Genomic DNA, 23,687 nt, shown 5'->3' with positions numbered 1-23,687 from the left:
AGGACGGAGGGATCCGCCTCCTCTAAAATGAAAAACCTTCCGCCCTTACTTCCCCGCCGGAGAAACAAGACAGGTAAAATGCTCGTATGTTCATAACATAGGCTGAAGCAAAATATGTTACCAGATCAACGTAACCCGACGGGGAGACTGTGGGATAGGGACTCGAACACGTTCGAGTAAACAAACCACCAACCCCAATACAGCGATGCTGGGGACAATATGGGAGGGAGCGAATCCCTCAACCAATGGAGAAGTCCCTGAACTCGGAGAAAACGCCATCTAGCGTCACCCGCACGAGTAGAGCAAGGCTGGAGAGGAGGAGGGGGGGAGGAGGAGGAGGAGTAGGCTACCAGGAAGGAACAGGAGACGGGGAGAAGCTCACCCGCTCAACTGCACCATACCTCCCAGACCATGAATCTTGGAGGGGTAGAATGACTGGAAGCAACACAACCCAAGCCCGACTCCTACCTAGGCGAAGCCTAATATGGACCTAACCTTGGTATAGGCTAGGAAAAAGGAGGGAGTGCAGAAGGGAGGAGGAAGCAACAGGGAGAGAAATTTTGTGCCGAGAACCAACCGGGATCGAGAATGGCGGGCAAGGGGGCGACTAGCCTAGAGGAAACACAACCAAAGAACTCTATTCCCCAAATTGAGGAAGAGAACTAAGGGGCTCACTCTGCCCACCAAAAACGATCCCGGAGGAAACAGCAACAAAACTCCCTCAACCTGAACTCCCACCCAGGGCAAGGGGATGGAAGCAAACAAGCCTACTCCACAAAATAACCATCACTCATAAAAAAACTAAAATGTGCTCAACAGAGAGCGTAGCCTACCACGGGAAGCGGTTAGATCTGAGGCTGCCGCCAGCACCGAGGGTAAACCAACAATAAAATAATAAAAACAATAAAATTAAAAATAAAACTACAAGAGAGCACCATCTTCAATCAAAAATAATTAGCCTAGTAAGACCAAAAATAATAGGAACCCAACCTGGGGGGGACCTGGACGGGCATCACTCCCAAAAAGGCCAGTGGGCCAATGAAATAATTGATAAGAGGGGAGCCACCGCAAGGAACCACCAGGAAGGGAACCAATGGGGGCAAAATTTATCTATAACGACGAGGAGAGACAACTCCAACTGAAAAGAACAGAAGGAGTCGCCTCGGGTCGAAATGGCTGGCTGGGGACGCCGTGGCGACATAATAAGATCTCAATATTTATGAAAATACGAGACTATAACAGCCAAAAATAGAACAAAACCCCACAAGAAGATGGTACTTAACTTGAAATGGTAAAGCTGCTCGATGCCATCTCAGAAAAGCAGAAAAAATCCAAAATGATGGAAGAGCACACAAAACAAATCAAGATTCACGTGCTAGAAAATGGAATGAGGTAGGTGGCGCTGGTGTCGCCGTCCTGGCGGGTGTTTGGTGTGGGGCTGTAACGGCTCACCGCTCTGTTCCGGGGTTTTGATAAGGAGAGATCTTTCGAGTAGGTTTCCGTGGTAGGTTTCACTCACCCTTCTTATACCGTGGTAGTGGTAACCCACTCACCTGAAAGCTCTTTTTCTCTGGTATACCGACGCACCACAGAACCACACTCTGAAGACATCCCAATGGCAAAACCCCTCGGAAGAGCGGAGAGCCGACCCAACTCCCACTCACCCGCCTGCCAAACAGCGACCCCAGCGCCATCTGAACTCATTCCAGGCTAGCACCATCCCCAGGCTTGGTATGCCCGTTCAGGGGAAACTAGAACCTGGGAGGTCACCGGGTGACACAAGGCCTCACTCAGAAATAGATTTTTCCTTTGTCAAAATCCCTTTTCTGAGCTCGTCCCTGTGTCACCCGGTGAAATAGTAACAGAGAACCACACCAAGACTGTGAAGATGTAAGAAAATAAATATTTAAGGTGATCATGCATAAAATGCGTACTATAAGAAAATAAGTTTAATTATTTCTCATGACTTATTCAGAATTTCACAAAAAAGAAATTAGAATAATGGTTATGTAAAGCCTATGTAATCAAATAAATTGACATGAAAACAAATATACAGTAGAAAACATGAAAAGAGGTACAAAAATAGAAAATACAAAAATCTAGAGGTACCTCAGGACTTAAATCTATAAAATAGTACACATCAAAAGATAATCACAATGTTAAAGATAACAGTTCCAAATATCACATAAATTGAGGAGCCAGGCAGTGAGGTATGATTGGCCCAAGAAAATTGGCAGGATAAATAAATAAGGCAGGCGGGCGGGGGGGAAAGGACAAGGTTAAAGGATAATATTAAGGTGGGGGATGACACTCCCGACTACCACCGTGGGAAATTTCAGAGCTTCAAGTCTTTTTAGGTAGTGGTGTTTAAACACTAATGGAGATTTCCACCCCGTGTATTTTGTCAACTCAGCAAAATCCATATTATGAAAATAATTGGTAGAGGTAGCTACTGCTCGGATATCATGAACCTTGGGAACTGAATCCGGATTAGCCTGTTTAATGAAATATAGGATTTGCTGCCTTATAGCTTTTAAAGAAAGTGTTCCACCTTTTTCCCTGATAAAAAGACGACCAGACAAACACTGAGAAGTTCTATGCAAATAAGCCCTCAAGGTAGCGACTGGGCATAAGGACAGGTCTTGTGGAAGAGGAACCACCTTCCAAGGGGACCATCTATCTTGAGGGTCTTCATTTTTCGCTAGGAATCTTTGATCTGGGGAAAGCAGAACTTCTCCTGACGGGAGGAAATCTATGTGATCGACACCTCTAGAGAGAGCAGACAGTTCTGAGATTCTGGCACCTGAAGCTAAACTAATCCGGAATAAAGTCTTCTTTAACAGATCTAGATAAGAGCATTTGGCGTTATTAATATCTGAAGCTAATTTTAGAACGTCATTAAGGAACCAGGTAACCGAATGGGGGCGTGTTACCAGCCTTAAACGAGCACATGCTCTAGGGATGGAAGAAAAGTATGAGTCTGTTAGGTCAATCTTGAAGCCATACAAAAACACCTTTTTCAAAGCTGATTTTGCTGTTGTAATAGTGGCCGGGGCTAGGCCTTTTTCAAACAATGATCTAAAGAAGGTTATTGCTAAATTAGTGGTCATAGTTTGAGCTTCAGATGCCTTCAGAAAAGATGCCAATTTTTTTACTGCTGAGTCATACTGTCTGAGAGTAGAATCTCTCTTATCAGATTCAATAAACAGTATTAACAGGGTCAATATTTGCCCCCCTTTGGGCGGCAAATTTCATAAAGTCCATAAAGCCAGGGCATTCAGAATTTTTGAGGAAGCTGACACAGTCTTTGTTTGTATTGTTTGAGTCAGCCTGGGTCTGGGTATCTGACGACACAGCAACTTGAGTTCCAGGAGAAGAGGGAACCAGTTGCTCTTTGGCCAATTGGGGGCTACTAGGGCTACTTGACCTTTGAATGACCTGAGTTTGTTTAAGACTTTCGTTAACATGTTTATTGGGGGAAACAGATAAATTTTCCCCCAACTGTTCCAATCTATGGACATTGCATCTGTGGCGTAAGCTTGAGGATCTAGGTTGGGAGCCACATAACAAGGGAGTTTGTGATTGTTTTCCGTGGCAAACAGATCTACTTGAAGTCCCGGAACACGATGGCAGATCCAGATGAAGGAGTCCTTGTCCAGGGACCATTCCAACTCCAGCGGAGTCGCTCTGGATAGGGAATCCGCCACTACGTTCCGTACTCCTGCTAGATGGGTAGCTGACAAATGCCAGTTGTGTTTGTCCGCCAGGGAGAAGATGGCTAACATCGCCTGGTTTATCCGGCTCGATTTGGAACCTCCCCTGTTTATGCAATGTACTACTACGGCGCTGTCCAACACCAGCCTGATGTGAATCTGGTTGGCGGGACGAAGCTTTTTCAGGGTAAGAAACACTGCCATTGCTTCTAAAGTGTTTATATGGAACTGTTGGAACATTGTAGACCATGTCCCTTGTACTTTTGTTTTGGTGAGTATCCTCCCAGCCGCTTAATGAAGCGTCTGTGTGGATTACCAGAGCCGGAGGAGGAAACTGAAGAAGGACTGACTTTGAGAGGCCCTTGACTGTGGACCATGGGCGGAGCCTTTTCTTTAAGATTTGTGGAATTGATGAGACCCTGTCCCTGAGCCTGACGTTGGCTCGTCTCCGCCACACTCTGTTTATGTCTTTTAATCTCGCTTTTAGGAGCAGGTCTGTTACAGAGGCGAACTGAAGGGAACCCAAGATTCTTTCTTGTGTCCGGCGGGAGGCTTTCCTGTAATTCAGAAACTTTCTGGTAGCTGCGGCTATTTCCTTCCGTTTGGTCGGTGGAAGAGATAGTTTGTACGAGGTTAGATCCCACTGGATACCCAGCCACTGGAACCGAGCCTCCGGAGTTAGGCGGGACTTCCCCCTGTTCAGTTGGAAGCCTAGGGACTCCAGAAATTCAATCACTATGGTCGTAGCTCTCCAGCATTCCTTGACGGTTGGAGCCCAAATTATCCAATCATCTAGGTACGCCGCCAACGATATTCCCTGGGAACGCAACTGCTGAACTACTGTGTCCGCCAGTTTTGTGAATATCCTGGGTGCTATGTTGAGCCCGAAAGGCATTACCTTGAAGGAGTAGGCCTGTTTCCCCAGTCTGAAACCCAGGAAGGGAGAGAAGTTCCGCGCAATCAGGACATGATAGTATGCGTCTGAAAGATCGATAGAGGTGGTGACGGCTCCACGCAGAAGTAGAGTCCGTACCTGCGCAACTGTAAGCATGCGAAATTTGTCGCATTGTATGTAATGATTTAGACGCGATAGATCCAGAACTACTCTTTGTTGACTGGAGTCTTTTTTGGGAACAGTAAACAGCCTGCCTTGGAATTTGAGGTGTCTCACTTTCTTTATTGCTCTCTTCTCGAGCAGTTCCATCACAAAGTCCTGTAGAGCTTTGGAGGAGGGTTGATGAAACCTGGTCAAGGGAGGAGGGCCCTTGATCCAGCTCCAACCTAGACCTTTGGACACTATACTGTGTGCCCAAGGACTGAAGGTCCACTGGTTTCTGAACCAGTATAGTCTCCCGCCCACCTGGCTGGTTTCACTGGGGTGGGGCGGGTTTACTACCTCTACCGTGGCCTCCTCTTCCCCGGGGGAGGGACCGTAGGGCAGCCTTACCTCTATAGGAGGCTCTAGCTCTACCTCCCCTTGCACTCCTGTTAAGGCCATGAAATGCTCCACGACCCTCATAGGAAGGGTTATATGCCGAGGACGACACATAAGAAGGAGTGGCAAGGGAGTGTTGAGCTGGCTGAACCAGCACAAACTGTTGAGGTTGAACTTTGGAGGTCGAAGGTTGGCTCACCGCCGAGACAGGTACCGCCTGGACAACAGGCTGAAGCTGCTGCCTTCTATGCCTCCTGTACCTTTTTCCCGATCTATATTGGGAGCCGCCGGACTCTGGGGTCTTTCACTTAAAGGCCGGAATATCCCACCGGGAGCGCAGACTTTGATTAGCCCTGGTTGCCTCCGCCAGGACATTAGTGACTTCATCTTCCGGGAACAGATTGGCTCCCAGAAGGAACTCTTCATGAGCTTGTTAGGCTCATGTCGAATGGTAGCGTCGGCGAAAATGAACTTCGGCAATTCAGCCGCGCCACCATGAAGTCAAAGGTCTGACTGAAACCCTGCTAACAAGGATTTCGTCAAGACCTGGAAACAGCGACTCCTCGGAAAACGAGACGGCAGTTGCCTCCGCCAGGCACAGCGAGTTCAGAGACCGCTCAGACGACACCGCGCCTCGAACTCAGCTTTCAGGAGAGCTTCCGGCAGCTTGGGAAGCTGCCCACTAAACTGGTTGGATGCGCACCCGCGCCCAGTTTACCAGAAGTAAACGTGGCCGGAGCGTCCTTCCAGAAAACATCACCCCCTGGAAAGATGAGAGATGTGGGGTCTGTCTCCTGAAGCTGGGGCAAAGGTTTGCCTTCACAACATGCTTGAGCCGTAGCAAGAGCTACCTTAGTCAAGCAGGGGGTTGGGAGTTTATCCCCAAGGGAGAACATGGTGAAGTTGCCCTTGAAGGGGGTCAACTTGGTGTTCTCCACTTGCCACTCTGTGAAAGTGCGCATCAGAGCCGATTGCGCCTGGTCTCTAGGGAAGATCACTGTCTCCTTAGGGACCTTGTCAGAGCGTACCCAGGCTTCTTCTGTCAGCCTAGTGAAGCCTGGGTAGGGAGGCAGAAGATCTGGAGGGAAGAATTCCAGCTCCTCCAGTCTACGAGTGCCCAAACCTTCGATAGTTAAGGTATCTTCATGCCGGGGAGCATGAAGGGCTAAACGCCACGGGTTCCCTTTGTCAAACGGTGGGAGGGCGGAGGCGTCCGGGATGGGATAGTGCACCCCAGTCCCCCCGGAACGTACTATATTGGAGATCATAGTCTCCTGGCTCTGAAGCCTCTCCGTGAGCTTACTCAGCTTCGCCTCTACCTCCGTAGAGAATCTTTCGAGAAGCATCCCTGCAAACGCCTCAGGGTCAAAGGCGGGTTGGCGAGGAGGGCTAGGCTTGGCCGCTCTCTTACTCGCACCTCTGCCTGAGGTACTTGGTTTGCTCCCGGAGGCCACCGGACCAGCATCCTGGGGCTTCGACGGGGGAAAGGGGGATGCTTTGCGGGAAGACGAAGACTTATAGCCTTTCGCCTTCCACGACTTCTTCAGCTTGGGGACAGTAGATTGCCCTGTCCTCAAGAGAAAGATTTATGAAAGCCCTGAAATGAAGACACAGATGATGATGGGGAATCAAAGAGGGTGCCCGCCCCCACTGCCTCACTTACCTCCCTACCTACCTCCTGGTCCTGTTCCGTATTCATCGGTTCCAGGTCGAGATCCAAAGCGGCGACGTCCCCCGAAACATCCTCATACAAAGAGTCGTCCTGGATGGGCTGAGTCTCTTCCCGGATTTGCTCGATGATGGGGGCGGCCACCTCAGCGGGAACAGCCGCAGCAATCCGGGTGCCGGGGTAAAGGATGTTCCTAAGGTTCTCATCAAGAACATAGGGTTTCCCCGACGGAACGTTCCTGCCGAACCCAGCCACCCAGGCACAGAGGGACTCGAGGGCATCCTTTCGGGAGGATTCGTCGGCCTGGAAAAGAGGGGGAGTATCAGAGGCCGGTCTATAATGGTAAGATCAGTATAAACCAGAAAATTATTTGACATTAAATGTAAAAGCCCCGGAGAAGCGAAACAAAAACAATCGGCTTACCGACTCGTCCTGGACACACCCGTAGAATGCGAAGCAAACCTCACAGCCATCCGGGTGCCACACGATCAGGTCGTCCAAGCGCACTGCGCAGCCAGCGTGGGTACGGCATACCACGTGCCCTTAGGGCTGGTGCAGGACAGCAGTGCACCCGGGCTCCTCACAACGAACAGTCTGTAAGTGTGAAGAGTATATGAACCAACTAATCTAAGATACCTTAAACTAAAGTAGGTACAAAGTAATTTCATACCATGCTACCGGAGCACACCGGTGGGATGAAAAAGATCATAGAGTATGAACCTACTCATCTAAGATAACTTAAACTACAGGTTTAAGAATTTTCGCACCATACCGCCGGAATACTCTGGTGGGACGAAATTACTGATCCAGACAGGACACGCTATCTCGAGGAACGCTGGAGATAATACGGTCGAACTCAAGGAAAGGATCACTGAACTCATGGTACGAAATAGTTAAACTAGTCATGATTTTGGAATCCGGCGGCAGGAATATATGAGGCCGCCGGGATAAACTAGTATAACAGATAAAGTGATGCACAAATATTTGGTTAACAACATAATAAGAATAACACATCATAAGCCTCCGGGTTCCGGCGCAAACCCCTCCGGGATCCCGAGCCTCCGAAGCTAGAGTACAGTAGGAAGGCGAGGCAGTACATCACAGCTGATCATAATATGGTCAGGTGGAAAAGCCAGTCAAACCTATCCATAAAGACTCAACATGCCGAAGCATTAGCAGGACGGGGCAACGGGAGGGCCGGGGATGGCGGAGACTGAGCCCTGAGAGTGGTCGGAAACCCGCTCGATCCGGAGAGAGCGAATCAACGAAACACTTGTTCAAGTAAATGCCAGCAGAACTGATCCCAGGAGGGAGCGTGTCCCTCTACTAGGATAGGCCTGTCTACCTCGGGGTGACCATCGGAAGCCTGACGTCTTGCGCACAAGGAGATGACAAATAACTAGAACCTCAGGTAGGGGAGGGGGGAAGCGGGGGGGAGGGGGAAGGACAGTACTAGTAGGAGAGGGTCCGGAGAATAATAAGAACAGGAGACTGGGGGGACCATACCCTCCGCTCAACTGTAACCCCGTAAGGTATACAGGGAGACCGTGACCCACTACAAGTACAGGGGAAGGATAGGGAGCAGTACTATACCAAACCACATTATGCTCTCACCCTCTTAGTAGGCATAGCCTAGGTGACAAGGAGGAGAGAAGGGAAGGGGGAGGAAAGAACAGGGAGAGAAATTCCTGTGTCGAAGGCCAACCTTAACCGACTAGGGTAAGGGGTTGTGGGAAGCATGAAGGAGATCTCCCAAATAAAATCCTCTTCCCCCACTAGTGATAGAGGGGGAAAATGGGGTCTCAACTTCAGCCACCCAAACAAGCGGTAGGTGGATGGAACAACAACAGAAACTCCCTTGACCTGACTATCCCCCCCCCTCCTACCCTCTCAAGCGATACACGGGAGAGCAGGAGGTTAGAAAAGCAGTGAATAAAGAGGTAGCCTAATCCAGCCACTAGTGATAGGACTAGGCTAGCACCCTGCTAAAGAATATGTTAACCAAAGCAAAAAATAATCATCAAATAAACCTAAAATATACGCTTGTGCTAGGCTATAGCCTAACCGAACGAGGCGACAGAATGTAAACAGCCAACAGGCCGTACCTGACGCCACACACGGGTAAAATTATTAAAATTTTCGCGTCATCAAGCACATATAATGAAAAATTTTATCACACTTTTCAAAAAAACATCCTGGGAAACATCCTGGGAAAAACTAACAAAAGGAAAACATCCTGGGGAGAAAACTAACTGCAGGATACCTTAAACAATCGAAAAGAACCCTATGAGAGGAAACTCACAAAGAACAATATTAAAGGAGACCCAAAGACACACCGCAAGAGAACGCCGCCAGGGTGATCCCTGATGGGGAATTAAAGATAAAAAGTGTAAACGACCAAGAGAAACCCAAACAGAACAGGCTGAATGGGTATACCTCGAGGTCGGCATGGCTGACAAGAGGGACGCCGCAGCGCCCCAAACAAAAACCACGTATAATTTATGTATACGGGCTTAGACAGCCAGACTTAACATAAAAACCCCACAAGAAGATGGTACTTAACTTGGAAACAGTAAAGCTGCTCGATGCCATGCTGAAAATAGTGGAAAATTCCGTGGAAAGCACAAGCGGAAAATATAAAGATCGCAGCGATCACGTGCTAGAAAGGAATGAGTTCAGATGGCGCTGGGGTCACTGTTTGGCGGGCGGGTAAGTGCGGGAGTTGGGTCGGCTCTCCACTCTTCCGGGGGTTTTGTCATTGGGATGTCTTCAGAGTGTGGTTCTGTGGTAGTGATGACTTCACTCACCCTTGCCCATACCGACGTCTACTTTCATTATAGATGCTTGATCTGGGGGTAGTAACCCCAGCATTCCTGATAGCTTTTTTCTCTGGTATATTTAGCAATATTTATACCTAGAAATTCCTGCTACTAAGGAATTTCACCGGGTGACACAGGGACGAGCTCAGAAATACCATGCTTGGGTGGTGGCTGCTAACATGGAATGAAGATGGCGCTGGTTTGTTGACAGTCCGAGAGCGGTGCGGGCGTTGTAACGGCACCTCGCTCTGGGGGACTTTTGACATTGGGAACATCTACAGGGCGGAGGACTGTGATAGTGACAAACTCACCCTTTCATATACACGACTCCATTTTATGGAGCTCGCACTGGGGGTAGTAACCCCAGCTTTGCATTTAGCTTTTCTCTGGTATATTTAGCAATGAATTTACCTAGAAATATGTGCTGAATGAATATTTCACCGGGTGACACAGGTCTCTCCCCAGGAATAGATTTTTCCTCTGTCAAAATCCCTTTTCTCAGTCTGCTTATAACTGTAAGCAGCATTACCAACACTTCTTTCCACCCATGCAATGTTGCCAACCATACGAACATCGTTTTTTATTTTTACGAATTGTATATATATTCAACATATACAGTTCAGTTTTGCTGGGGACCTTGGGGCCCCTCTAAGATAGCACAGAGTTTTGGAAAAGGTGAAAGTGGATAATTGCAGGACAATTGTAACTGATATTCAGTAGAAAGAATCAAATCACTTAATGTAATATAAGCAAAAATACAGAACTTTCACTTTTATTGCTGTAAAGTAAGAATATATTATAAATACCAATTACAGTATGGGCAGAATGATGAGATGTACCTGATATCTTATAAAATAACACAAAGTAGGGCATCAAATGTATATTAAAACGTGTGTACACCGAAACATAAGCAAATGAAAAATTCCTATAACTCGTGCACAATACAAACAGGCATTACTTAGCAAAGCACATCTTAAGCATTAACTGCTGTCCAACTTGTTGGGTAGATAGTATAAAAATTAGTAATGAATGTATATATAAAAAGGTACAAAAAAAGAGACAAACTCAAAACAGAGTGAAAAACATAATTATGAACTAACATACGTTTTCTGGAAAAAAAATGTAAAGGAATTTAAATTTTGATGATTAAGTGAAAATAAACTGAAATGATTGTTTATAGTGAAAACTCACTCCAAATGCTGAAGCAAATGCTGGGGTGCTACTTGCAACTGTGTTGGCAACCCATACGCATGGAAAACATTTAGAGTGATAGTTAACTACCTACTCATGTATCGAAGTTATCCTTGCATGAACAGCTGCTTTTAGCTGTTCTGCTTCTTTGTCTATAAAACACAATGGTAAATGTGTCTGGAGGCTTCAAATGTGGGCTGTTTATGACTGATCGGTTTGTAATGAAACACTGTAGTCATGCCATATATCCATATCCATTTCTGTTTTTGTAAAATCCATTAAATTCAATAAGTTCATCAAAATCCTCGCAAATTCCAAAGAAGATTTTCCATCATTCAAGATTTTCCAAAAAACGTGAGGAGCCCAGAAGCAAAACAAAGTCAAGCACCATCTTTAAAGAGTGGAGCAAAGTGCATTCGAAGTTTTGTAAATTTCAAATAGTAATTTAACTTTGCTAATTTCTTTTACAATAGAAAGTATTTTTTAAATAAAAGCTTAATAATAGACACTCGTCTTGCACTAAACCAAATGTTGTGTGATTCAGGGTAGTGTTTTAATAGCAGTTGGTGTTCTTTTTACATTAGAAAAATGCAAATACTGTACTGCAAGCTTGGAAACTCAATAACTTTCTTATTAGTTATAAAATAAGATGTTAATATTTTTCCAAATGAAAACTTCTCAGGTGACACTTATTAGATAATAGACACAATTTTTTTTAAACCACGAAAGGTAAAGGATTTAGAATTTTTTGCAAGCTTTGAACACCAACGTATAACTTTTAAAATTTTCAATATGTCACTATTTTAAAAAGTAAAACAGTGAAAAGAGGGAGTTCAAGTGGTTGAAGAGCAAGATAAAGAGATCCAGAAAATAAAGGAGATGAGTACTGTACAAGGATCTAAAGATGGAAATGAGAGAAATCCCACGGTTGCACTAAGAATACAGTACAGTACATAGTCAAGAGAGGTGGGACAACAAGACTGAAGAAAGGAAGCAAGAATGGAAGTAAAGTAAAAAATTCAGCTAGGGGCTACATACTGCAAACACCCTTAGTGCACCATGTGAGGTGGTATGATGGCACTACCCTCCAATAGTAATGAAAGCATATTCAAGGGCACCTCACATAGGCTAAACCCATGATGGGTGAAATGAAAAAATGTTTTTCATATTGATTACAAGAAATATTTGGTACAATATACCTGACATTCTGCAAATTTTAAAAGCAATAACTTTGTTACCATATAACTTAGGAAGCTCATTCTTTTTAAAATAGAAAAAGTTTTAAAAAATCTCTATGGATGTAAAAAGGCATGTGAAAATTGAATATAAATTATGTAAAATTTGAAGCCCAATTTCTCTATTTCAGAGTTAGAAAGTCATTGTTTTAAATGAAACATAGTCATAGGCATTTTTGATAGTGTAGACACTGTTTGTCCTCAAAGGAGGTACTCTCACGGTCCCACCAGGGCTCATCAAGACTGGTGTAACCCTAAGAGTAATTCCTTTGAGGACAAACAGCAGCTACAGATTTAGTCTAAGAGGTTGCTGCTACCTTATTCTAACAATACTTTGCATCGAGATCTTCACATACTATACCTTTCACCATGTAGTACTTGATATGTATTTCATTAATTCTAAAAGTCTCACCTTTTCTTTTATGAAATTCAATACTACACAGTTTCCTAAAATTTATATTCGTCTTGTAAGCAAATTGTGGCATGATGATGTTGCATGATATTGTTAATACTCTCACTGGATCCCTAAGACTCCAGAAGTTCGAACTTGATGCAAATGCTTCTTTGTTCAGCAAGCCGACATGTCTCACTTCAGAGTACAGTACATTTACTGTATTTGTCTATTTTACTTTTTATTTTGTTAATTTGTTTTTCTTTATTATTCCTTTTTATTTTCTATACTATACTTCTCAGCTTCCCTTTCTGTGCTAGGCTGCTTTCTCTAATGAGGCTTTTGGGTTTGTAGCACTCATCTTTTCCAACTAGGGTTGCAGCTTGGCTTGTAATAATGATTAAGTGGATTACCTTGTATGTCCTAATTTTTTTACTAAGACATCTGTATCAGCTTGATTTCTAAACATTTACAGGTAAAAATAACCATCATATTGCAGCAATTGTTTTAAATGTGTACCATTTTCTAAGTCATTAAGACTCATAAGAATAACACAATTTTGGGCATATTTTTTCCTCATCTTACATCTCTCAAACAATGTCCCTTCTTACCTGTATCTTCATCATCACCAACTTCCACACAACGAATAGAAAAAGGAGGCTCTAAGTGAGTAAATCCCAGCAGTGGAGGTTTTGAACAACTGGTGACAAACTGAAAGGAAAAGGTGAATTTAACAACTGTTGAGTAGAGAAAAACTGTTACTTTACTATACAACTGCACCTAAATTTGAAGATGTCTACTTATTACATGTTTACTGAAAAGATGATAATTTTGTTACCCCAATTTCAGGTAAGACACCAATATCACACATCTTTCAATCAAGCAGTAAGTTCTGCTTTCCAGCTGATCCATTTGCTCCCATTTAGAAAGAATGATGGAGGACCTCAGCAGCAACAGTTTATATATAAGACATAAAATATTATTCTTATTAATTACAATTTGCAATAGTTTTTATATGGAAAATAAATTATTGATGAATTAATGTAAAATTTATAATTTAATGCACATTGATTTACTGGAGTTTCTATTGAGTAACAAGAAATTGATGTTTATAATTCTTTGGAATAAAGAGAAAAGTCCCCAGAATCATGTAAAACTGGATATGAGATGGTACTCTTAGCTTACACAGTTTACACAGCTTGCAGAGCTTTCTGTGCTGAAAACTGGTTTATTATCCAGTGCCTGGATAACTATGACCCATTGAAAGTTCTGCTGATTCAACTGCTTTCCTCCTTGGACACACTCAGCAAACATTCACTATATACAAGTAATCTCGGCATCACTCCAGGCATACACTTACTTGCATACTACAGTTGGTAATCTCCTATGTAAAAGAAATCGAAGCTCTAAATTTATACCTGTATACTTGCAGATTAAATTTATATATAGTTATTATTATTATCATTCAGAAGATACACCCTTATTCACATGGAACAAGCTCACAGAGGCCACTGACTTGAAATTCAAGCCTCAAAAGAATATGATATTTATTTGAAAGAAGTTACAGGAGATAATACAGTAGGAAATACAACGAAGAAATCAGTTTTTAGGAAAGAAAAAGGATAAATGAAGAGATAAATCAATAGATACAAATATAAACACAAGGTGAATTGTTTTAGGGCAGTAATGCATTGCATCTTCGCTTGAACTACTGATTTTCTAATTGCACATCATCCTCAGGGAGATTGTTCCACAGTCCAATGGCGCAAGAAATAACAGACATCTGGAGCTGAGAAATATAATACAGACAATTATGACAAAGTTCTGTACAAGAAAATAGATTTATCTACATAAAAGACCAGAAGGCAAATCAATAATCAATGATAATCTATCCTTATTTTTTGAAGCAGCCTTAATTACTCGCAAAATATGGCAACAGACTTCATTCAATCATATATAATTCTTTTTAAAATTTGACAAAATGTCTCCCAATATGATCATAATTATAACTGAATAGCAACTCCAGGTTATGGTTGAGTGGTGGCATTGTAGGAGAACACAGGAGGCTATTGGGAAGGTGAAGGTCTGCAGAAACTCTGGGGAAGCTTCTTGGACAGGAATTGGGGTGGCTAACTATAAACATAAGGGAATCACTGGAAAATGATACACACTGGGTGTGGCAACCTGCTGTGTGAAGCCTCAGATGCTGTTGCCAGAGGAAAACAGTTTTTCATGAGAATCAATGTGACCTTGCATGGTTCCTTGAGTTCTTGTTACCAAGGATGGAAATACTGACAGAAAAGGCATGATGACCCTCCTGGACACCAATTCTAAAGGAAGGCCAAGAAATCTGTTCAGAACTTGATTTATGTGTCACAAGATTAGGATGCAAGATTACCCCAGTGTCAGTACAGTGAATGACGGACTGGCTATCCCAAGCTTGGAGACCATAAGCATGGGTGATATGGCCAAATCTTTGAAGACAAGATACTGTGGCAAGTAATGGTACTGCACCTACAATCACCTGGTAAATCAAGATCGATGTCTTCAATAAAGTCAACATTCAGGTATTCCCAGAATATTGTCGTGTACTGCAGTAAACGCCCCATATTCGCGGTCTCACGATTCGCGGACTCACCTATTCGCAAATTTCTCTGCGGAACATATATATGTATTATTTGCTGAAAATTCGCCCATTCACAGTATTTTTCACTGAGAAATATTCACTAACTACTGTATTTTTATCTCCTTTTCATGACTAAATGCACTTTTTGTGATAAAACTATTAAAATACTCAGGTAGTGCTCAAGTTACGATAAATCACCTTATGATAATTCGATTTTGCAATGATGTAAGCAATTAATACCGATACAACAATATTTATAAAATATTTTTAAATTTCCTGCAGGTGCAGGCAGCAGCATACAATCAGGCAGTGAGAGAGACCAAATTACAATAGACCAACTTCTTTTCTTCCACCTCTTTATCCCATTTTCTAGTTAAAAAAGTAAAAGAGAATGATAAAAGTATCGTTAGTAACATTATACTCTTGCATAAACGCATACAGCCATAAACAACCAAACAAGAAACTGTTGTTCTGCTTATCACCGAATCGGATAACAACAGATGTTTTGCCTGTATTTCAACCATCGTATGGTAAGACAATTACCATAGTTATAGTACAAATGACGTTCAGTAGAATAGGACTGATGTATTTTTACATTATACCCGTATTCGGTATGGATAAAAGATCGGCAAGGAAATATACTGAGAAAACAATGTTCAAGCTGCTAATGACTATAAATTATCGGGCATCGGCAACATGGATGAAACTCGACCGTAATTAAAATTGGAGAGAAAGTATTTTAATCAAAACTACTGGGCATGAAAGAACACATTACTGCTATTTTTACGCCGATAAGCGATAAATACATAAAGCTTGTATTATGATAAAATCAAGTGAAAATAGCAAACGGAATCTTGATTTTTTTTTAAACAAAACAAAAGCCCTCAAAACGGCCAACGTCATCTATTAACGAAAAAAATTGCTAAACTAATTTCACAACGAGACGTATTCAAGTTATATTTCAACTTAAAAACACTTCGTGTAACAAAAAATACCTTGCCCCATATAAATAAAGTATCTAGAGGTTCATTTACGCTAACTAGAAGCAAGAAAAGTACTCTGAACTGAGTTAAATACGGCGAAATAAACTTACCGCGTAATAAATTTCCAAACCAAAACATTGATCGCTATGATTGCAACTTACACTACAAAAGCAATAGAGGCAGTCCCTGGTTATCGGCAGCCTCAGTTACCAGCGATCCGGTTTTATGGCGCTTGTCTAGCGACAACGATAACCAGATTTTCGTCGCTGATAACCAGTTATCGGTGCTGATAACCGGTTATCGGTGTTGATAACCAGTTATCGGCGCTGATCACCAGTTATCGGCACCGCTAACCAGGGACCAGTGCTATTATCACCGATTTTCGGTTAGCGGCGATTTTTGGTTGTCATCACACTGTTGGGAACGGAACCCTGCCAATAACCAGGGACTGCCTGTATAAGAATATATACAATATCATTGGATAGAGTGAATTAAGGCATAACATTTTAAAAGATCCATGGAAAAGATGCATATTCATTATGTTGATGTTTGTATAATACGATATGTGAATATAGAGTACGGTATAATGTAGGATAGGCTACCGTATATGTACACAATATACCATAGTGTAGGGTAAATTAATTCTTGTTTGTTACTCAATTTCTCTTTGTATTGAATTATCATAACTCACTCTGCATAAACCTCAAGAATTAGCTGATATTAATAATTACTATACAATGTATGCTATATAGAGTATACTTTATAGTGTAGGCTAGGCTACCATATTTGTATACTGTACATGGTACTGAATACCCTAATGGAGGCTAGGCTGTATTCCAGATGCATTTTTTCCAACAAACGATGGGTTTTTTAGAACCTAACCCCATCGTAAGTAGGATAAAACCTGTATAAGCATTTTTAGTTGTCTTTTGTGTGTTTGAACTATCAAAATAGGCAGTTCTAAGTGCTTTTAGAAGGGTTCTAAGTATTCGCGGGTTTTAGTTATTCGTGGGGTTGTGGTATGCATCCCCTGTGAATACGGGGGGTTTACCGTACAAGACAAATACTTCTTATGAATGTTCTTTTTAATGACCTACCTAGCAGTATACAGTAGGGAAAAGCTTGTTTTATATGAGGCTTTTACAGTAATGTGTTCATCCCAATGTAACATGGCATCTGAACATGTACTGTATACTGTAATGCTTTCTCAATTAGGTGAACAATCATGTCAAGCATCTAGCGATGGCTGACATCTTTGTCTTCCCAAGAATCAATGAAATGGCAACTTGTCAGCAGTGCCAAATTAAACAGCCAAGTTAGCCACAGTCATTGCTCTCCATCACTTGGCAGGGAAGAGAGTTCTGTAAGTCCAGACAGGAAGAAGTCCAAAACTGACAACTCCAGCCTCCCTCTAAAGGAAGGTGGTTCCTTCCATTCTCTGGTGCACTCATACCAAGATGAGAAGGTAATCAGCACCTAGCAGCAAGACAAGATTATCAAAGATGTTCAAAGTAGCCTAGGTGTTGGCTAACAGTACACCCTTGCTTTGAAGATAACTACAATATAAAGATCAGAAAGGCAAGGGGTGTAAACTGCCTTCTTGGTATAAAAGCAAATGATCATGTGTACTGTGCATACCCTGGGACTGGCCCAAACTCATAGATAGACCGTATCATACGCCTGGGAAGGTGTCAGTTTGTTGAAGGTAGTAAGTGCCATCCTTATCCATCTTCTGGGGAGCAATCCAGTCAGTCCATGATGAAAATTTGTCTGTCAGCCTAAAGAGATAAAAGGTTCTATCTACATCTCACGAAGACATTTGCACATTCTTCTCCTACAATGCTGCCTCTAAGGTTGGAGAAAAATATGCTGGTAATTTTTGTTTATAAGTTCCAGCTAACTTATATGAAGATCTACTTCATCCCGTGACCAAGAACCTACAGTCTTCATATATCTAAGATGGTAACCACTGACGTTTATTAAAAGTTTTAATATGAAAGTAACTTACAATACTAATGGAAATCACAACAGCAGTTTTTGTTATTCCAAACTTGTAATTTTTGCCTTGTTGCCTTCCCAACAGACTAGACAAACTAACTAAGGCTGAAATCTCACTGTGTATCAACCAACTCTCCTCCACAAATGACTTTATAAAGGGATATTACACTTTCAAAATGGTAAGCACAAGAAACCAAAGAGGTTTAAAATATGAAGAGAATGAGTGATAACCTAAAAAAAAAAAAAAGGATTTTGACAACGGAAAAATCTATTTCTGGGGGAAGACCTGTGTCACCCAGTGAAATGGTTCCAATAGCACACATTTCTAGGTATAAATATTGCTAAATATACCAGAGAAAAAGCTATCCATAATGCCAGGGTTACTACCCCTGGATCGATCACCACAATGGTGTCGGTATGCATTAAGGGGTGAGTGGTAGCCACTATCACAGATGCTTCGCCCAACAGATTTCTCCATTCTCAAAGCCCCCAACATGGGTGGGCCAATCCACCCATTACCTTCCGCTTGCTGCCACCTACCACTCGCGCCCGCCATCTTCATCCCAAAATTAGCACCATCCAAGCTTGGTATGCTATCCGGGTGGGAAAGGAAGTATAGGGATGGGTCACTGGGTGACATAGGTCTTCCCCCAGAAATAGATTTTTCCGTTGTCAAAATCATTTTTCTGGGCTCGACCTGTGTCACCCAGTGAAATAGTAAAAGAGAATCAGCCATACAATAGCTTGGTGGTACCATCTAAAGGATTACCTTAATGGAGCTAAATAAAGCTAAGAGAACAATACTTAGTTTTAATAACCCCAAATTATAGAGTTCAAAATATAATTAAAAAACTATAAGGCACATAGCCTAAAAATACCAAATAACCAACACCAAGATACTTAAAGCTAAACAGATTATGCCTTAAAAACAGGATCTCAATGTTACAGGCAGGAGTCAGGCTATGAAGCAGACCTGACCTAAAAGGCTAGAAAGCAGGGTAAGCAAGCGAGGCAGGTAGGCGAGAGAATATACCAATAGGTAATTTAATCAAGAATTACATTACAACAAGGATAAACAAGTTATATACTAGTCTTGAGCTGGGCCAGGAGGAACAATACTTCCTGCAGCTACAGTGGAATATTTAAGAGCCTCTAAGGACTGAAGATAGTGGCGTTTAAATACTGTTGGTGATTTCCAGCCCGTATACTTTTTAAGGTCATCGGAGCCTCGATGGCTCGGTTGGCAGAAGCAGCAACCTCAGACTTCATAGAAGTCTATGGCGAGGGTTCAATCACCGCAGCCGACCGGTCAGAGAGGTGGACACTTTGCTATCCGTGTAGACACCCCGGGATTACGTATGTAATCAACAGATAGGTTTGCTGAAAGCAAATGGGTGTTACAGACTAATACACACATAAACAAAGCCACTCCAACACCTTCTAAAACATAACAGACACCTCACACGTCTCGAACTGTCAACCTACTCGCCCAGTTCTCCTCGCTGCTGGGAGAAAGGGAGCTGGGGATTTGGTAACATGTACACATTCGCTACCGGGGTCTAAGCGATGTCAGGCAGGGCAGCCGATCGAGGCTATGGCCTACCCCACCGCCAAATCCAAGTCCTTCAAAAGAAGGCATAGTGCTTACCCCATATAATAATGGGAAAAAAAATGCACATTAAAAACAAAGAAGATACTTTTTAAGGGGAGCGCACTCTTAGATTTTTTATGAATATTTTTGAAATTTAAAAAAAATTGTTAAATGGCCAGAAGACATGAGCAACACCTTTCGTTATCACGTGACCAAAGCATTTTTTCGAAATATTAAAATTGATGGGGTTTTGGGCCTTCGCCCCCACACGGTGAGGGTAGGGTTGACGTTTGGCTCCTAATGACTATTGTCATTTTTTCCTTTATTCGCCTAATTTATTCATTATTTTGATTTTTATATCACCTTATCTCCTACGTCTGGCAGTGTCTGGCAACAACAATGGCTTGTTCCTTGGTGAATGCATGGTAGGAGACAGGGTTGCCACCATACGTTGAAAGCGGGTGGTGGGACACTTTTTACTCTGAGCAATTTTTTCACTATTTGCGGTGTTTTTGCTGTCTTTTTTTTACATCCAGTAACTCTAAATACAATCTATATACTTTCACCTTCAAAAATACACTCACAGTTGATGAAATGAATAAAGGATGATGAAAAGGGAGTATATGATGACAAGTTCATTATATCAAATCTTGGTTAGATAAAATAGTGTCGCGTATTAGGTGCAAGGTAGGAAATTGCAGGGGTAAAGTTCAGGTCGAATTCTCTGCCAATAGATGGGATACTGATATTTTAATGAAGTGCCAATCGTGTCGGTTTACAGTTAGTGCCCCAGCAAAGCGAATTAGCAATGGAAAATCTCAGCACCATCAATTGAGTGAGATAAATATTGAGGAAATTGAACACAACTTTGGCTATGAGAAATTCAACTTGCTAAGACATCTGTTTGGCACAAGTGAAAGTATAGAAGAAGTTCTTCATTCGAGAGACAAAAAGGCTTGAAAATCAAACTCCAAAGACCAAAAAGACCAAAGAAGTGAAAAAAACGACTAAAAATGAGTCAAGAATATCAGCCTGGTAGCTACTAAACTTCTAGTTTCTTAGTTTCAAACAAGGCAACAATGAGTCAGGTGGTACTTGATGATACCCTCGCCTCGAGCGAATAATACCCCTTTTTATAGAGGGAAGGGGGTGACCTGGAGCCAGAAATCAACCAAAATAATGCTCTAAGGTAAGTTTTTTCCACGAGTGCCAAAAACCACTTGTTGATCTTTACGGTCGTTTTTCTCAGTTTTCACTTTTTTGCACTTCAAACGCAAACTACATTTTTATTTTTAGGCCAATTTTAAAGTTAAATATACCATTGGAAAGAGGAAAGAAAGACGAATATTTGTTTGGGGCTAGATTTTTTCTTAGGTTGACGAGGAACCGGTGATAATCAAATTATACAAATTTGGGGGGAAAATCCCCCTCGCCCCATCCAAAAAAAAAAAAAAAAAGTAGAAAAAACTCTTCCCAGTATTTTTTTCATACTGTGATATACTTTCTGTGTATGAAGCCGCATTGCAAATAGCTCTAAAAATGAAGGAGGTGAATCATTTTTAATTTTTTTATTTATTTTTATTTTTTAATAAAATCCAAAATAATCATCCGATCACTCTCAAATTTTTCCTGGAACATCACCTTATATATATGTATAACATATAAAAATTCCATAAAAATCGGAGCATTATTTCTATGTAAGCGTGCGCTCCCCTTAAGGTCATCAAAATTCATATTGTGAAAATAATTAGCTGAGGTGGCTACCGCCCGAATATCATGTACCCGAGGTACTGAATCCGGGTTAGCCTGTTTAATAAAATAAAGAATTTGTTGCCTGATGGCCTTTAAGGAAATGGTACCCCCATTTTCCATAACAAAAAGAGGGCCTGAAGTTCTTTTAGAAGTTCTATTTAAATAAGCTTTTAAAGTGTTAACTGGACATAAAGATAGATCCTGTGGAAGGGGAATAATCTTCCAAGGAGACCATCTATTTTGTGGATCCTCATTCTTTGCTAGAAATCTGGGATCCGGAGACAACAGAACTTCTCCTGATGGGAGGAAATCAACATGATTTGGTTCTCTAGAGAGACCAGATAGTTCAGAAATTCTAGCCCCTGAGGCTAGACTTACTAAAAATAACGTCTTCCTTAACAGACTCGGGTATGTACATAATTCGTTATCAGTGTCTGATGCCAATTTAAGTACATCATTTAAGAACCAGGAAACCGTGTGTGGACGGATTGCTGGTCTAAGGCGAGCACATGCTTTAGGAATTGACGAAAAATATGTGTCTGTACGGTTAATATTAAAGCCATGTAAAAATATTTTCCTTAAAGCAGATTTTGTTGTAGTAATAGTACTAGTGGCAAGTCCTTTCTCAAATAATGATCTGAAGAAAGAGATTGCTAGATTCGTGGTCATTTTCTGAGCTTCAGATTCCCTTAGAAATAATGCTAACTTTTTAACTGCTGAGTCATATTGTCTAAGTGTAGATTCCCTCTTATCTGATTCTATGAACAGTGTATTAAGAGGGTCAATGTTAGCATCTTTCAGAGCTGCAAACTTCATGAAGTCCATAAAGCTAGGGCACTCAGAATTCTTGAGGAAGCTGACACAGTCCGAGTTTGCACTACTTGTGTCAATCTTGGATTGGGAATCTGTTTGTGCCGGAGCTTCAACTCCAGTAGAAGAGGAAACCAATTGCTCTTCGGCCAGTTGGGTGCCACAAGTGCTACTTGACCTTTGAATGATCTGAGTTTGTGTAAAACTTTCATCAGTATGCTTATTGGTGGAAACACATAGATCCTTTGCCATCTGTTCCAGTCGATTGACATCGCATCTATGGAATGAGCTAGAGGGTCTAGATTGGGAGCAACGTAACACGGAAGCTTGTGGTTGCTCTCTGTAGCAAACAGGTCTACCTGGAGACCCGGTACCTGAAGACAAATCCACTCGAACGATGCCTTGTCCAAGGACCATTCCGACTCCAGCGGAGTTGTCCTGGATAGAGAATCTGCAATGACATTTCGAACACCTGCCAGGTGGGTAGCTGACAGGTGCCAAAGATGTTTCCTTGCCAGAGAGAAAATTGCAATCATTACTTGATTGATATGGCTCTGTTTAGGCAATGTACAACTACTGCACTGTCCAGCACCAGTCTAATGTGAATCTGTCTGGCTGGACGTAGTTTCTTTAATGTTAGAAAAACTGCCATTGCCTCTAGAATGTTGAGATGGAACTGGCGGAATACTGTCGACCATGTTCCTTGAATTTTCTTGTGTTGGGAATATCCTCCCCATCCGCTTAGGGAAGCATCCGTATGGATCACTAGCGATGGAGGGGGAAATTGAAGAGGCACTGACCTTGCCAAACTCTTGACTGTCGACCATGGTCGAAGCCTTTTCTTCAATACCAGCGGAATTAGAGACACCTTGTCTCTGTTTCTGCTGTTGGCTCGTTTCCGCCATACCCTGTTTATATCCTTCAGTCTGGCTTTTAGTAACAAATCTGTTACCGAAGCGAACTGAAGAGAGCCTAGAACTCTTTCCTGGGTACGACTAGAGGCTATTTTGTTCTTGAGGAACTGCCTGGTAGCTTTGGCTATTTCCTTCCTTTTGGCTGGCGGAAGAGACAGTTTGTGTGTGTTTAGGTCCCATTGGATTCCCAACCACTGAAATTGAGCAGCCGGAACTAGACGGGATTTCTTCCTGTTTATTTGGAATCCCAAGTATTCCAGGAAGTTGATTACTGTTATTGTTGCTTTTCGACATTCCTTGGCGTTGGATGCCCATATTATCCAATCATCCAGGTATGCGGCCAGCATAATCCCTTGAGCCTGTAGTTCTTGGACTACTGTCTCTGCCAGTTTGGTAAATATTCTGGGCGCTATGTTGAGCCCGAATGGCATGACTCTGAACGAGTATGCTTGTTTTCCTAGTCTGAACCCTAGGTAAGGAGAGAAATTTCTCGCAATCGGGACGTGATAGTATGCGTCTGAAAGATCTATAGAGGTGGTGACGGCCCCACGGGAAGTAGG

General features: G+C 42.4%; 1 protein-coding gene across 1 annotated transcript in view; it reads right to left on the bottom strand.

The window, feature by feature from the left end:
* LOC136849338 (ubiquitin-protein ligase E3B) overlaps positions 1-23,687 on the bottom strand; it is a 961,194-nt gene that overhangs the window by 93,173 nt on the left and 844,334 nt on the right. The window contains exon 19 of the mRNA XM_067122699.1: positions 13,065-13,164. Within this exon, the coding sequence (XP_066978800.1) occupies positions 13,065-13,164 (100 nt within the window). The remainder of the gene's footprint in view (positions 1-13,064; positions 13,165-23,687) is intronic.

Source organism: Macrobrachium rosenbergii, chromosome 20, assembly GCF_040412425.1.
Source record: "Macrobrachium rosenbergii isolate ZJJX-2024 chromosome 20, ASM4041242v1, whole genome shotgun sequence".
Classification (NCBI taxonomy): domain Eukaryota; kingdom Metazoa; phylum Arthropoda; class Malacostraca; order Decapoda; family Palaemonidae; genus Macrobrachium; species Macrobrachium rosenbergii.
This window is presented reverse-complemented; position numbering and strand designations above follow the sequence as displayed.